This window comes from Centruroides vittatus, unplaced genomic scaffold (genome assembly GCF_030686945.1).
Source record: "Centruroides vittatus isolate TY-2023 unplaced genomic scaffold, ASM3068694v2 contig_900, whole genome shotgun sequence".
NCBI lineage: Eukaryota > Metazoa > Arthropoda > Arachnida > Scorpiones > Buthidae > Centruroides > Centruroides vittatus.
The window spans coordinates 864,393-881,866 of NW_027122591.1; the positions used below are offsets into that span (position 1 = coordinate 864,393).

The window sequence follows — 17,474 nt, forward strand, 5'->3', positions numbered from 1 at the left end:
GAAACCAAGAAAAACGTCTTTACTATGGACCTCAAAAAAATAGTGAATAGGACATCCTTACAAGAAGACATAGATAAAGAAATAAAACAACTTTTTAAAAAATATTTATTGAATGATTATCCAAAGAATTTATTATGTAAGTGGTACAATCAATTCGTAAATTACAGATATAATGTAAAGAATCATATTGATAATATTATATATGTTAAATTTCCGTATGTACATAAACTTTATGAGAGATATAAATTAATTTTTAAACAGTATTCTATATGTATCGTGGCAAAACAAAAGAACAAATTGTTGAATATAGTTAATGCCATAAACAAAAAAGTTTAAGACAAACTTCCTTTTCCTTCCCAAAAAGAGGAACCACCATTTATTAACTTTGTGTTCAGACATTAAACTTTTGGCGACTGACCTTTCCTTTTATGCTACTGGCTACCAAACAGTCCTTTAAAAATATAAACATTTTTAAAAAACAGGAACTGGTGATGTACGGAAGTCTTCTATTCTCCATCATATTTTCTTGGGGTTGTTTCGGCTTTTATCTACAACGAAATAGCGTTGTAGATGAAACCAAGGTGATTCACTACGTTTCAATGTTCTGGCCGCTTCATGTTCTTTGAGTCGTTTTTTAATATTCTTTTAGTTTCTCCTATGTAGTATTTGGGCTATGGATAGGTATATGACTCCTGCGGTATCCAATTGATGATCTCGTGCTTTTACTCCTTCTCTATTATATTAGATAGTCTTTTCTTTCTTTCTTTTTATTTGCTTTAATATGAACGGAAAAATGATTAAACTGACCTTTGTATTTTTCATATAAGCAATTTATATATGGGAACAGAAAATACCCGGGATTTATTTTTTCATTTTTAACGTTGTATGATCACTGATATAATGATTACACCACTGTTCTTAAGATTTTTCAAGAAAAAACAACAACAAGAACAACGTTACACGATGTTTTCATGTAACGTTGTTCTTGTTCGTATATTTCTTAACTCCATCAAAAAGGTATTTCTTTTCATTTCTATGCGACAATACGATTTATAATTAATTGTTTTTTTAACATTACAAATTGCTCTTTGGATTTTCAAAAATACATATAACATTACTTTAGAAGCATTGAATAATTCGGCATTTCTATAATTTTATTTACTAGAAAAAAAATTATTTCAACTTTAAAAAGTTTTCTAATAAATATTATTTTAACAAAATAATCGTTTCTGAAATATTTCAAATCCATTAATGTTTTTACGTAACACGTAACGTAAAAATATGACGGAACCGTAATACGTCACGCGTTGTTAAAAATATATTCCAACAATACCTAACGAATTCTTACAATAGAAAAAGCCAACAATACATTCTAAGTAGCTATTGTTAAGCGTAAAACTTGTTCCAGATTTTCACGTTTTTTCTTCCTTTTTCTTAGCCTTCCCGGAAATTTTGTGATTAAGAATACTTCAGGAATGTATGGAAGGCAGAGAAGGCTCTGTGTGTCCAAGCATCTTTAAGGCCGCGGAATGAAGACAGAAGATGCGGCCGGGAGGAAGAGAGGGCTCTCTGTGTGCCGTTTCTTGAAAACACAATCGAGCGAAAAGGCCGACGGGAGATGAAGAGGACTCTTTGTGTTCGCATCTATATTCCAACTATATAAGAACTGGGATTTCAACAACTGTGCGAAGACTGTTTTATAATAACTCTGCACGGACTTCTCAATCTGACAACTATTCATTCATTATTTGTTATTCATTAATTGTCTCTAATATAATTCATTCAAACTCTGTATGAAAAATGTTATGACAAAAAACATACTTATGTCGGGAAAAAAATTGTAATGCGGCTGCGACCGCTCCAAAAATTGTAAACTCCTGCATAACTTGGCGAAGCAGGACATACTGGAATAAAGCAGAGCACCTAAACTCCTGATGCGGCCAAGCACCAGGAACGAAGGAATGCTCTATTAAGTGTGTGTTCGCATCTATAAAACCCCTCGAGAGAAGACAGGAGACGTCGACGAAAGTCGAAGGCTCTGTGTCTCGCTTATTTAAGGCTACCTCGGTTGAAGACAAAAGACGCGGACGGCAAATATTTTCAGTCAAATTTTGTAATAAACATTTTTTTACAAACCAACAATATACTTTTCTTTTTATTTTGTGTAGTATTTCATTAATTTTTTTCCTAAGAATTAACATATGTTTGGTTTTTATCAATTTAAAAAAAAAATTTAAAAAAGATTTTTAATGGAATGGGTATAAAACAGAAGACGTGAAACTTCACATCTTTTTCTTCCAATAACCGTATTGAATCAGAGAGAGAGTCTGGTTTAATTCTTTTATTTTTATGATTTACTTCTAAAATTGTGGAGGAGTTGGTAAAGGGACTTACAGAGTTCAGCTTAGGGCTTCGAAATGCTTAAATCCGACCCTGTGTCCCACACAAAATTACTGGCATTTTAAACTTTAAGAAAATATCTTTTAAAATTGACAGCATAACTTATGTAAAGCTGGACAATCGAGAAAACCGCCCATTCTTAACAGTCTAATCTACTCTTTCAGAAGAATTCAGAGCAGCTCATAAATATAACCGACCGATTTCCGAATAATCATGTGTTTTTCGTGTGGGAATATACGAAAACTTATATCAGCCTGAGGCTTTGAAATTGCAATTTGGAACGCAACAGAAAGCTTTGCTTTTTCTACTGCTATTCATCTTTACTGCCGATAATACACAAGAATGAATCAAACTACCCAGATAGAATAGTTTTGTTTTTAAACACCAGAGGGCGAGCATCCGGTGAAAAATGCGAATAGCTCAAAATAGACGCGCTATATCATTGTCGCAGCAATTAAGTGAATATAATATAAAAAGGATATAATTTTAAAAAATATAAGAATTATATTTATTATTTTGTTAAATTTACTGGCAATAGATGGCGGTATGTGTATAGCAGCAAATCGAAGGAGATAGAAATGAATTGATTTACAGAAACCCAGTAGATATTTTGGGGTGGAATATACGACATTATTTAAGTTAGGGGTATGTAAACGTAACGGCTGAGAATTCGTAGCAATTGGTCGAACGGCCTACGAATACATAGTGAATAAACAAACAAACATATAAATAAAAATGTTTGTATATACAGATAAATGAGAATGTTTGACAGTGTTTGTTTATTCGCTATTTACTTCTTGGCCGTTTGACCAGTTGCTAGGAAACTCGGCAGTTCCGTTCACACGATTCTAACTTACGTAACAATTTTGGTTTTTTTTATTATAATCCTGTTTATGAAGCATTCCCATAGAAAAGAATGAAATATTGCTTACATTTACAAAATAAACTATTTGACAATACTAGAAATGAAACTGACATAAGTGCTTAGAATTTGAGCGACGAATTAGATATTACTAGCAGGAAACTGTCGAAAGCGATAGTTTTATTCAGTTATTACTGTCAGATAATACTTCATTCTGATACAGTTAATACTTTATTCTGATTACAGAGGATGTTTATAGAACATACTTATTCACAATGTTGCCAAACTGTAGGCCAACTTGGTGTTTATCAAATTGGCCCGCAAAAAGAGCCCACACGTCTTTTCTCGTCAGAAATACCAAACACTCATCAGTTTGGTAACATTCGCGAAGTGCATACTCCATCCCCCTTATCGACGATCGAACCGGAAAGGCGTTGGAATACATTGGAGCACCGGCAGACAGTCGCCTCACGCATAAAAGAACACCATACGGACATTTCAATGGATTGATTTTCCACCGCACAGTCATCTTATGCCTCCGATCCGGATGTGGAAGACCATTTGAATAGGACCTGGGTCCTCCACCGAATGTCCGACAGAGCGCAGCTCCGCTACTTTGAGCTGCTAGAAATAAACAAAGCAGCGTTGAATAAGAAGGCCGTCGACTTTAAAGATGACCACACGTTCCAGAACTGTGGTCATCTTTAAAGATGAGGGAATTTTTCTTCCACCTTCGTCATCCACGATTATATATGGGGAACGTCTCCTCCAATCGGCGGACGACAACCCGTTGGTTTCGAATATTCAAAAAGAATGTGGTTCGAATTTCGAATTCCATAAGCGATATCCGATGAAATGGATTCGAAAATGTTGGCGTAAGTGAAATTTTTGCTGTTATCTTGACTTTTGAATAGGTTAATTTAATTTATTTCATCTAATTTATGTTAATGATAAAAAGAACAGAATGGCATGGTTAACTAATGTTTACACCACATTTTGTATATTGTGTGTGTTTGTGTGTGAGTGAGTGGATGTGTGTGATGTGTAGTGTACAGTTGTGCACTCAGCATTTATCCGTGGAGGGGCCGAGTTAAACCGGTATAAAACTTTTTAATGCGAATTCAACGAAAATTCCCACCGTTATGTGACCGCTAATTCATAAGTAGTATATGAATAGTATAGAAATAGAAGACACGACACAATATAAATAAATAAAAATATTTAGAAAATATTTTTGGAAAACTTTTTAGTGTTCTTTCCTTTTTCTTTGGGGGGGAGAGGTCCCTTGGCACCCTCCAAAATGTATATATAATCAGAGATGAAAATATGTACCCTACTCAAAACTGTGTATATATACATAGGTAGTGTACTGTACGTCGTATACAGTTTTGTACGTATACTACATATGTATGCCGTATACAGTTTTGTATGTATACACTGTAAATACTGTGTATGTAGATTCGAGCAGTATACATACACCTGTCTATGACTCATATTTTCATTTCTTACTCCTGTGAGCATTAACAGGGTCTTTTTTCCATACTTATCGTGGGTTCGGCTAGGCCTAAAGTCACCTGGGACAGCCAGGTGATTTTGAATGTGGCTTGACATTTCTGGAACTGAATTGGATAAATATCAAGTGATCAAGGAGATGACTCTCTCGGGAGGACTTTCTATGGAAAACTGATCCCTGTTAGGTGTTAGACACACGGGAAAAAACCGAAACCACGTGACCGGGTACGGATTCGCGACTAACACGTCACGTTTTAAGACAAACTACTGAAAGTCGTAAGAATTAAGAATTATCTTTAACATAAATTGCTTAAAAACCATTTTATGTGTTTTATATTTTTATTTCCTTTGTTCTACTTCCTTGTATTAAATTATCGATTCAGTTTTACTGTTAAAATGGAGAATTAATGTCTTACATATGTGCATTATCTTGTACAGTACATCATGTAATTTAGCTAAAATTGTAACTTAGTTACATTATATAGCAATTTGGTGATAATTTAAAGTATCTTCTAACTGCTATTAATCTTATTCTATAGAATTAAAAATGACTCTAGAAAGAAGGAACGTGCGGAGAATTCAGGAAATTCAGTTTATACTGATGTCAATATAAAATTTCAGAAACAGGTTAGTTTCACTTTTCTGGAAACGAACATATGTTTAAAATTTATGTATCTGTATAAATCTTTGAAAAAAATGTTTTGTTTATAATTTTTTTTTTATAAATTAAATAACAAAAACAAGGAGTTTATCAATAAATAAACCCTTTTGCGTTCAGTTAATTACAATTAATTTAAAATTTACTTTAAGAAACACAGAGTTTGAATGAAATTAAAAGCAAATTTGAATATTTTAAATGTTAATTTCAGCACTTTTCCCCCCTCTTATCGCCTGATCTAATACGGCCAAACCTCTAGCGATAGTCACCACTGAACGGCGGCCATTTTTATGGAACGCTAAACAAAAATGGATGCAAAACGACCACCAAACAGTGGCCACCCTCAAAGATGGTCATTTTTATGTTTTCGTCAATGGCCGTTGTTCAGAGGTTTGGGTCAGTATTTAATTACTTTGTAGGTCTTCCGATGCCTTCTCTCTCTTCCTCTAGATCTTTGAGTAGACTCTACTCCTTAATAATAATAATAATAATAATAATAATAATTTAAAATTTTGTACCAATTTTCAGAGAGGTTGCAGAAAGGAGCAGACATATCACAAAAATTCGGAAAAGTGGGATAAACCGAAGATGAAATTAGGTTCATTACCCACATTGCATCAAACTGGAATAAATGATACACATGCCCTACCAGTGTTTAAACGTAAACCTAAGATTTACGATTTAACAGTCAAACATTTGAAACTTTGGGATATAATAAGTGGGTCAAAAGTGGATATGTTAGAAAGATACCTCCAAGAAAGTCAGAGGTGCAGAAGAGATGATGTAAAACACATTGAAAAACGGGAAGATGAAGATAAATTATTTGAAACTGGAGATGACTTTTTTGCTAGATTGAATATAGTGAGTCATCTTTAATGTATTTTAAATAAGACCACCTTATACTTCTACGACGTTGCATCACGTAAATTTATTGGGCTGCAATTTTCAAATTGCAGACCCATAAATTCCCATTGTCTGTCTGTCTGTTCTTCGTTAATGTCGAGAACGGAGTTAGGTAGACGAAAACCGATACAAGATATGGGAAACTTATGAACCGGAGGCCCAGTTAACTATATACTAACTTCCGATCTGGACCGGAAGTTACATGATTTTTACACTAAAAGATTATTGAAAATTGAGGGTCGGTATTGTGACAGTGTCACAATAGATAATAGCTCGTTACCAGTTAATTTTAATTAATTAAAATTATTTTAAACAACAGAAAATACCTTAAAAATTAGATAAGGCATTTATTTAACAATTTTATTGGTTGCAGCCCGGAAAAGAGGTAACTTTCTTCTTATTTTTTTTAAAAGTGGAAATATATTAATACCTTTAACGAGCAATTATTTATTGTGACATCATCACAATGCAGGGCTGTAACCTTTCATTACAATGTTCTCAATTCTTGTCCCTGCACATCATACTTTACCTGTTAGCCATACAGTCATGCCAGTCATCTATTTAGCACCATTCAGGGAAAAATTTTAAATTGAATTAATGTGACTTCCGGTTTGGACCAGAAGTTTGTATATATTTACTCTAGACCTCCCGTCCCTAGCTTTCCACATTTGGTCTCGACTTTTACCTATCTAACTCCTTTCTCGAGATTAAAGAAGGATTACAGATGGTCAGAATTTATAGGTCTACAATTTTTTCAAATTGCAGCCCAATAATTTTTCTATAAATGCGATATTTACGAGAATATACTTCCCACGTAGTTTAAATTTTGGCAACAAATTGTATAAACACTTTATTATCACGTAAAAGTAATTATTCTCATATTTTTACAAGATTTTTTGATTTAAACAAGTCTTATGAAGTCTTTTAGACATTAAGGTTATCAAGTATGATCACATGTGTGGCCATCACAATCTGCCCAGCACGGATCTCTTTTCAAAGATTAATAGTAGACCGGTATTAATTAGTGGTCGTTGACTGTCCTCTCTTCCGGGAGGAGTCAACGTAATTTTGGGCGAATTACTTCAAGCCCCTTCTTTCTATCGGACCAGTGGTACGGTTGAATTGGAATTGGAAAATTACATGAAACCTATTTTGTGCTCGTCGGTAACATTGTATTAAGTGGTTTTCCAGGGTGCCAAGTCTAAATATTTGATCCACTTTTCGCGAAATTTGATTCCTTGGCAGATTACCATTTGATATTTGGCTGTGAAGGAAAAAAATATATTTTCAATTGGTGTCTACTTGAGCAATAAAGTTGTGCCATTTCATACCATCCGAGTATCGCGATAAACATGATAATGGTAAGCTGAAATAACCATGGCCGGATGGCCGAGCGGTAAAGGTGGCAGCCTACCGCTCTGGGGGACCCGGGATCGAATCCGAACGGGTCGAATAATCCCCAGGAATTTTTCGGGGGGTGGTCCGTTCGGATATGTCGGGCCCCGTCCCTCACCACCCGGTCGCCCCATTGTGGGCCTGGCCGAACCCATAATGGACCTACTAAAAGAGGCCCTCTTAGTGCCCACAGGGCGAAAAGAGTTAAAAAAAAAAAAAAAAAAAAAAAGCTGAAATAACCAAACTCTTTATTCGTCTACTGTACACAATTGAAAGAATTTTTAAAATGTGTTAGATTGGTCACTCGGTGTGATGAACCCTTACGTAAGATAACCTTTGTAATTATATAAATCAAATATTATAATATAATATAAGGATTAGAAGTACGAAGTAATCTAATAATCTTAATGTTTGTACTTATTTTTTGTTCGGGAAACGCCGGGCTTACCAGCTAGTTTTATAATATAACTTGTTACAGTATTTTATAAAGAAATTCTTTTCTCCAAGCGAGCTTTTTCACTTGGCGTTGGAGTAGTCACGCCAATGATTAAGACGGAATAGTGATATTTAACTAAGTTCGTTAATCCGGCACCATTCTGGTTTCATAGATTAACCAAGTATTACCTAATCCAATTATTATTATTTATTTAAGATATTAATATACTATAATAAAAATAGAATTAAGAACATTTATTAAAATTGTATTTTGTTTTATTTTTTAGTCTCTTTCTGAACGCTCCTTTTCATCGGCTGCGAGAGTTAAAAGTTTTTGATGGTACTTTCTCTCCGTTAACGTTTCATATGAAAAAAAAAATTATAAAAACAATGTGCTTAATATCAATAAAGTTTAAAAAGTCTTTATAAATAAACCTTTCTAGCGATTTCTATTTGTGAATCATACAAGTGTGTCGTCTTTTACAAAATACATTCGAACCTCCAAAAACGGCGGCCATTTTTTCAGGAAAGTTTCCCTTTGAAATGCATACAAAATAACCTCTTAACATCGGCCATTATTATTTTATATTCCCATCAGTGGCCATTGTTCAGAGGTTAGACTATATCGATTTTCCGTAATTATTTTTTAAAAAGTGTTTTTTATTTTATTAAATATCTTTTAGTAAATAGCTTTTTCACAAGCTCATCGCAACCCGATTTATTATTTATGGCAAGTTGGACAAAGTCAGACAAGGGAGAGGGGAGGGGTTGAACTTCAATAGACGTCCGTTTTATTTCATTAAATGTTATACTTTATGAATAATAAAGTGTATAAAGATTTTGGGGTTGGGTTTTGTTGGACATCCGTTGGAGAGGGTTACGGAAACTTGGACAAACTGGGCAATGGGGGGAGAAGAAGTAAAAATGTCAACAAAAGTGTGGTGATACTTTATGGACAGTCCCTAGTTTGTAAAGAAGTAAATAGTAATAGTAATGTACCGTACGTAGAAGCATAGATGAAATTCCTCGTAAATGCAGAGATTACAAAGCGTTTGGGTGTACTATAGATTACTTCCTATGGAATTTCGGGACTGACTATATATTTGAACTCGGGACCGAGACGAGTTGAACGATACCCTACTTTTGGACCGGAGACCAAAAATAAGAAAGTTGTCATATTTACGATTTCTTGCCTTTCACAATGCATTCTACGCCATTTTAGAGTTAGTTTTCCACTAGGTGCGTTCGACTGTTCGTGCTCTCGACGGATTCCTCCCGGAGGGGAGCCGTCGGCAGGCTGCCCAGTGTTTAACGTCACTAGTTATTAGAGAGGTTGAGGCGCAAGTACTGTACAAACGTTAAACTTGTACGGCAAGCAGAAGTACACGTTTGACGTTTTAAGTCCAAGTAAAAGACCTTACGGCGCTCGTTCACAACATCACGTGGCTCAGTGAACGTCGGGCATTGACTCACGGGAAATTTGTTGAAAAAATGGCGAATACATTTAACATCGAGGGTTACCAGTAAAGGTAAATAAAGAAATTAAATTGTTTAAAAGTATTTATAGGATGTTTAATAACACTAAATAATTATTTTTAATTAGCGTCGTGTCTCCTACCGCACGATCGGACGATAGGACTACCTCATACTTTTGTCGAGGAAAGTAGTGGCTTATGTAAATTCGAAAGCAGCTCGGAAAATTAATTTTTAGAAAATTTACAAACGTATTACACTGTTGATGGTAGAAGATGCCGTGGAAGAACAAACCTACCTTAAGATAAGCTATTATGAAAACAAATATATGTAAATTCTGTAGGCACTTCGCGTTACTTGCTAAAAAATCCAATAATTAAATAATTTCTGAATTAAAATCGTCTGTTTCTTTACAATTTTATTCGTAAATGCTTAAATAATCATCATTTTTAAAAAATACGTCATAATTTAAACCACAAACACAAAAAAAATGAAGTTTAAGCCGAGTAGATCTACTCGCCATTCTAGACGTAGCGAATGCCATTATCGACCGTATAGAATTTCCAGATGGTGGCGCTTGTCCGTCCGCCGTTCACGTTTTGGGCTGAATACGTGCGCCTCGACCTCTCTATTGATTCACGGTAGTTCTTGAACAGAAAAAATATATATATATATACTGAATAGAGCCCTCTATAAACAGAGTATGGTCAACTGGGGGTCAAAATATGATTGGCTACTGCCGATCACGTGGTTTGTGGACGCCATTATGAGGCCAGCTTCCGATCCGCTTATGACAAGTGAGTGTCAATCAGCTATTTATTACGATAAATAACAGGATTCGAAACTTTATATACCAGGTAGTTCCAATCTAAAATAGATTCTAAACATCAAGTTAGTTCTTACTTTGCTATACTGACGTTAGAAATTATTATTTTAGCCTTTAGATCTATCGATACATCTATATCGCTCTTAAAGCTACCACATAAAAATAGATCATGCCGGGTTGATCAGCCATTAATTGCTCAAAATAGAGCTCTTAAATTCAAACTGCATCGATTTCCAAGTGATAAAGCTAGGAAAAAAGCATTGGCGATTAAAGAAAACAGGCTGGATGAAAATAAGAAATTATGGATTCCTGGAAAACATGCATTACTTTGTCAGAATTTTTATGAGAAAGAATCAGAATTTTATGAGGTAAGAATCAGAATTTTATGAGGTAAGAATCAGAATTTTTATGAGAAAGGACTTCTGCTTTGCCTACCTATTTAATTGTACTGTACATTGCACATTAATAAACTAAAGCTAAAGAGTATTAAGTCTGTTAATAGATTTTAACCTTTATAAGTATATTGGTTTAGTGATGTGAATGTTTACAATTAACTCTCATAGGTTCATTTTGAGAAAGATCAGTGTGAGAATCACAGGAAGGATGGAAGAAGATTGCTGAAGCTTGATGCCGTCCTACACTTTTTTCTCACAGATCTGCACCTAAGAGAAGATGCTCTGAATCAAAAACAGGGCATAGAAACAATTGTGAGCGTATAGATCTGACCTCGAACCACAGTTATGCTACAAATTATCTCCTATGACATCTATGCAGTCCAGTACAGGTATATTTATAATATAAATTTAAAATATTCTTATTAAATATTCTATTTTTTTATTGCATACTTTGATTCTTTTTGAAGAAAATGCTGAAGAATGTAAAAGCACGAATGAAGATGAAGACAATGAGACATCTGGTCCAGTATTTCAAGACTCTGGTAATCTTGTTAGCCAGCCACTGTCACCAAAATCAAAACAAATTAATGAATTGTAATCTCAATTGCATAATGCATTACATAGAGTTAAGAGAGTGCAGAAAAGAATAAGGATCTCTATGAAGAGATAAGAAAATTAAAGTCTAGAGTCAACACACAGAGTACAAACATAAAATTAATTTTCAATCCTGATCAAATAACAGCCCTTGGAAACGTGTCAACACGAAAAATAAAATTGCAAAATAATACAATAAGAAAGGCTCTGCAGTTAAAATTTGCTTGTGGAAGATCAGGCTATGAAATGTTAATTGAACAAGGCTCGCCTCTTCCCTCTTTACGGACATTGTAAAGACGACTACAGAACACCCCCTGTAACAGGAAAATTACCCTTTTTATTAATAAATGATTGATATTTAGTAATTATCTGCATTCCTTGCAAAAAATGCAGAGAATCACTATTTGTTACTATGTTACACTATGTTACTTGAGTTTTTCTTGTTGAAAAATAAACTTTATTGATTTTTTTTTATAATTTTTGTCTTTAGTTATTATATTTTTAAATTTAAATACATATTTTTCAGATTATTTATATTGCAATAGTGCTGTGAATAAATGTGATCCACTAAATATAATTTTTTAATATATTCACTTTTTTGCTTCTAGCCCTGTTATTGTTATATATTTTGTCTATCACTTATAAACTACAATTATTCCGAACATAATTAAAAATTATTTCTAAAAATGTTTAACTTAATATAACTTCTTTCTGAATCTCTGTTTTTAACTAACATTGCTCATTTAAATGCTAAGCAGTACTGTGTGACACTGCAACTTTGGCCTCAAAATGGCGTCCATACGTTAGAGTGGCCATACTCTGTTTATATAGGGCTCTAATACTGAACTACAAGCAGCGCCACCTAGTGGAAAACTCTAAAATGCATTGTGAAAGGCAAGAAATCGTAAATATGACAACTTTCTTATTTCTGGTCTCCGGTCCAAAAGTAGGGTATCGTAAAGTCCCGAAATTCTATATCTATAGAACAGTGGTTCTTAACCTTTTTATACTCGCGGCCCACCAAATATTTCATAACTTTTTTGTGACCCCCCATTTTTTTGATAATTTATGATAATATATTTATATTAATTTATGTTTGATAATTTATCTATAATAAATTGATTTTTTTATTATTGCTTTATTTTTTATATAAGTAAATCATAACTTTATTATTTCATTATCTATTTAATTAAATAACATTCAAACTTCACAAGTAAACATGAAAACTCATTAATTTTTAACAGAAAATAAAATAAGAAACATGTCGATAAATCGATCCAATGTCGATGCTAAAACTAAACTAAAACTAAAACGCCCACTTGTCGTAAGGATTTTGCATATCTTTTGCAAAAATATTTAAATTTTCAAAGCCTACTGTTTTTCCTAATTATTTTTAAAATTCCAAGCATTAATAGTTTCTTAGAATTGCTTTGGAATAAAAGAAGTAAATACTGCGGTATAAGTAGCGTATTCGCATTTATTTCTTCTGTACTAACAAAGTTGTATGTAAGAAGAAATAAAAAATAAATAAAAAAAACTAAATAGGAAAACTTTATCTTTCTTATTTCACTTTTCAATACGATATTCGGTTATACATCAATTTTCTTATTATTATATTCCGAAGGAAATATTGCATAATTTGGCGCCCCCCGGCAAACTTCTTATAAACCCCCAGGGGGCCACGGCCCCCCTGTTAAGAATCACTGCAAACGCTTGGATATACTATAGTATAGAATAACCAAGCGTTTCAAAAAAAAAAAAAAAAAAAAAAAAAAAGTAAATTTCTATAATTGATTATAAGAATTCTTGGTATAAGTTTACCTAGGTAGTCCCAATGACGACACTTCCGGTCGCCATCTTGTTTGTGAACGCGACGTCCATAAAGATGGCGACCGGCGCAGCTACTTACTACACCGGCATTTAATTAAAGAAATAATCTTTCACTCACCGTTGACGTATTTCTAATTCTTTTTCTCCGATTTATTCGGTAAAAAACATGGTTCGGATGATTCTATCGTAACTTTGTCCTTTTCCGTGGTAGAAACTTTTTTCTCATTCTTAACATACAAGTTTACATTCTTCCTCTTACGATTTTCGGATTTATTTGGCACTTACTTTCAGAACTGAAGGTACAATATCTGGCTCTTTCCAAACTAAAACACGTCTCGCTCCTGGATAAAACTTACTCGTATGCTGAACAAACAGGTCGAACCGTTCTTAGTTTTTTCCTTCTGCTCACAACAATCTCGTCGATTTCGACCACCTTTCCAGGTCCATCCAATTTTCACTTCGGTAAAATTAGACTACGAAACAATCATAATGTGTAGTATGAAGTTCGCCCTGTCAACAGCTGTTCGACTACTCACGTCCACAGCCAAACAACTGACGCTCAACGTGCATTCTATGCAAATTAGATGCCAAATAAACGAAAAAGTAGTTCCCCGAGAAATTCCCCCAAATTTACGTTTAAAAATTACTTCAAATGACATCTTGTTGTACTTATGACATCTAAAAGAAACTGAATCACGATCCTTTCGATGATTTAATTTTACGACGACCATCACATTTCGAACACTCTGCATCTGCAGATTGCATACAAAACTTCGTGGCAAACATACCAACTGAAGTATTTCTCGTCACAATTAAATTCGGGATATTCCAATACTATAAAATGGAAAAAAAACCTGAAGCACACTTTTGCCCAAAAAATGTTGATGTTTCCGAGATCCGCCATTACAACAATTAACGACAAAATATGAATTGTAAACATCGAAAAAATCAGATTAATTCCATTAATGCCTTTGATCGAAAAAGCTAAATACTTACCGGCCAGCTTGAATTGCCTTGACTTACATAATAATAATAACAACATAGATATGTTGTTATTATTATTATTGTTTATATTTGTTGACAATTTCAAATTTCACAACGAACCTTGCAAAAAGTTTAGAAGTACTGTACATTTACAACTACAAGCTTAGTTAGACATGTTTCAACGTGTGAACACATGTTTTGTAAGTGACCTGTGTGTTAGAAGTGTACAGAAACTGATATGTAGAAACTATTTCATGTAATTGTTGGAGCGTAGTGACGACTAATACTTGACTTCGTGCATTCCTTGTCAACAAAATAACTCTGGAATGAGTTGTCCGATCTTGATGAAATTTTCTTGGACGACTCATCATCACTCAAGGACGAACTGATTAAAATTTCAACTCTCAAAAATGATCCATACTAAAGGAAAACTCCTATCTCCAGTTCTATAAAAACGGATCATTTTTGTAAAGAATCAAATGCAAATGTAATGTAATGTCCCAACAAGGTTCCTACCTTGTTGGGACATTACATTACATTTGCATTTGATTCTTTTGAGAAGTTCATTGAACTTAGTAATTCTCATAGACAAAATAGCGCTGATAGTTCCTTCACAGATGTCTTACAACATCTAGCTTCGGGTGATTTCTCTGATACAGATCTGAACACTCTGACGACAAGAAATGGAGCCTATTTATCCAGAGATGAACTTGATCAGTTCTAAATGGCTATATCCAACAAACGAGCAAGTTAAACAAAGTAACGAAGACTACTTGCAGTCAACTGGGTACCCTGTTGCTTATATAGCATCTGAAAACACTCCAGATATTGCCCTGCCTTCGTCCAAAGATGACTCAGCTCTTGGCCTCTCCAAGTATTTGAATCTCTCAGTTAATGCCAGAATCATGCTGAGTCAACTTATGGGTGTGCAAGGAGGTCTCATCAATGGTTCACTAGGAATGATACGTTACATTCTATATGCTCCTAATGCTTGCCCTCCAGCTCTTCCTCTGTTTTAGCGGAATTCATCTATGGTAATCTGTTTCCAATAATCCCCATAACATGCTCTTTGAACGATGGCAGTATATTGTGATCTCGTAGACAGTTTCCCCTTACCTTAGCATACTCGATGACTATACATAAATCACAGGGATTAACTCTTCCAAAAATCAAAATAGATATAGGGAAAAAAGAGACAGCTATCGGTCTTACATAGTTACATTGAGTTGAGTGAAAAAATAACCGACTCAGTATTTTTAAAGAGTTACAATAAAGATCGCTACGAGTCAATCTGTAAGTCCAAGGCCCATAGTGATAGACAGAATTTCGTGAAACGTTGGGATAGCAATTAATTAATGGCTTATTCTGACCTTATATTTGTACCTTTAAATGATCCAATAGAAATCAAATATATTATTGAGAACGAATGATTCTTTGTTTCTTTTTCCCTCATAATCTAGAAAATAAAGGTGCGAGCAGCTTCGTTCCGACTACATGCTGATGCAGCGTTACTTAACTTGTTTAAATTAATGGTAAAAAGACAACATTAACCAAAAATTTAAATCTGTAAAAATAATTTTGTATACATGTTCTCAATAGACATGAAAAAGAAAAAAAACCTATATTCAAGATTTTGTATTTCATCTGACAAGAATACAGTTAGCCAAATTAAAGATAAAATATTTTAATAAAATATATTTCCATTCTGTACAAATATTGTGGTCCCAAATATTTAGACAGTGTTTACACAATATGGCACAATGATTGTTCTTCTGGAAGACCAAAATATACATAGTGATATTTGTTCATGATTCTATATTTACAAAACAGCTACAATACAAACACCTTTAAAAATAATTATTTACAATCTTCGGTATATTTTGATTCGCTCGTACTAAATCAGCTGCATTTAACATCGATTCGATTAATCTGCAGTGCAATGATCGTTAACAGTCATGTACAATTACATGCACATTTACATAAATAATATTTACAATTCTTCTCTCTCGTTACACGATTTACGTCACGGTTCCCAATATGCGTTTCACTAGAGGCGTAGGTTTACATCTCTTCTGAGATATATTATTTTGTCTTCTCAGAATAAAGTTCAGGTCATATGCTGTATTAATAGCATAATACACGTTTGCAGAACTGGGAAAAACTATTTCTGTTAAAAAAAAATTATTATTAAATGTCAAGGAATCAAAATGTGGTTTTACATTTAATTGTGTAATAATGCAAGTACATAAATAAAATTAGTACACTATAATACCATATAAAATTCTGTATTATACTGTATGAGTTTTCAAAATAATCTCATCACTTCAGAAATAAGATATATGTAATATGCCATCTTTTACAGTATAACTTCTTGTTTGGACAAATTACTCTATATCTTATATCTGAAGTTGCAATCTCCCACAGACTAATGAATTTATGAAATGGCCTTCATTAAGCTACAAGATAAGCTCTAACTAGTTTAATTAAATATAATAATAGCCAACTCTTGAATAAACATTATTATTAATACAATTTATTTGCTATAGATAAACAGCTTTTTCATGTATTTATGAAGAATATTGTAGAATTTCAATGGAAAATCTTTTAAATGCTTATTTTCCCCTGATAAATTAAAATTAAAACATTAGAAGTTAATAAAATTTGGCTGCATGTTTATAAGGTGTTAGAGTAAGTGTTTTTGTTATGTATATAACATGAAGTATTGGAATCGTGTCAAATTTGAACCTCTGCATTTTTTGCAAATCTTGATGTTTTGGGACCCCATAAATAAAAATAAAAAGAAGGAAAAATTGATTGTATGTGCTGACATTTTGATTGATATCTCAAGATGGAGTAAAGATCAAGAAATGAAATTTGGCATGGATGCATCTGTATAAGGGCATATGATGATATTAAATTTTGAAATTAAATGTCAAGGGTTGGGGAAAAAGAGGGAGGTCATGTATCATAGCCCAAGTGTGTCACACGTAATGAAAATTTTACTCATTATTGGCCTTTATAATTTTTTTAAAAAACTCATCTCTACCTTCAAAATTAAGCCATTTGCATTTTTATAAAAATTACATAATTTACTTTTAAAAGTTAATAAAATATAACAGATACTACTACACATAATTTTATTATTTTGAACAATTACTAGCCAAAATAATAAAATAAAACAAAGATATGGTACTTAATGATCACAGT

The 17,474-nt window shown here is 33.4% G+C and overlaps 2 protein-coding genes across 4 annotated transcripts in view; one reads left to right on the forward strand and one right to left on the reverse strand.

The window, feature by feature from the left end:
• The first annotated feature begins 4,104 nt into the window (after positions 1 to 4,104).
• Positions 4,105 to 8,541, forward strand: LOC136984011 (uncharacterized). Its single transcript, XM_067280919.1, has 4 exons — positions 4,105 to 4,137; positions 5,314 to 5,401; positions 5,961 to 6,293; positions 8,453 to 8,541. Exons 1-4 carry the CDS (start codon positions 4,118 to 4,120, stop codon positions 8,501 to 8,503), a joined length of 492 nt encoding a protein of 163 aa, XP_067137020.1. The 5' UTR covers positions 4,105 to 4,117; the 3' UTR covers positions 8,504 to 8,541.
• A 7,394-nt stretch (positions 8,542 to 15,935) lies between these two features.
• The window catches only part of Rgl (Ral guanine nucleotide dissociation stimulator-like), a 35,770-nt gene continuing 34,231 nt past the window's right edge, over positions 15,936 to 17,474 (reverse strand). For all 3 annotated transcript variants that reach the window (XM_067280982.1, XM_067280981.1, XM_067280983.1), the window contains one exon: positions 15,936 to 16,434. In XM_067280982.1, coding sequence (XP_067137083.1) covers positions 16,286 to 16,434 — 149 coding nt within the window. In that variant the 3' untranslated portion in view covers positions 15,936 to 16,285. The remainder of the gene's footprint in view (positions 16,435 to 17,474) is intronic.

What these genes read in the sequence shown, in the direction of transcription:
- LOC136984011 (XM_067280919.1), top strand. Translation starts at nt 4,118, where the DNA reads ATGGATTCGAAAATGTTGGC. An exon ending in ATGGATTCGAAAATGTTGGC is followed by an intron (nt 4,138 to 5,313) that starts GTAAGTGAAATT and finishes CTTATTCTATAG; the next exon opens with AATTAAAAATGACTCTAGAA. An exon ending in TTTTTGCTAGATTGAATATA is followed by an intron (nt 6,294 to 8,452) that starts GTGAGTCATCTT and finishes TTTATTTTTTAG; the next exon opens with TCTCTTTCTGAACGCTCCTT.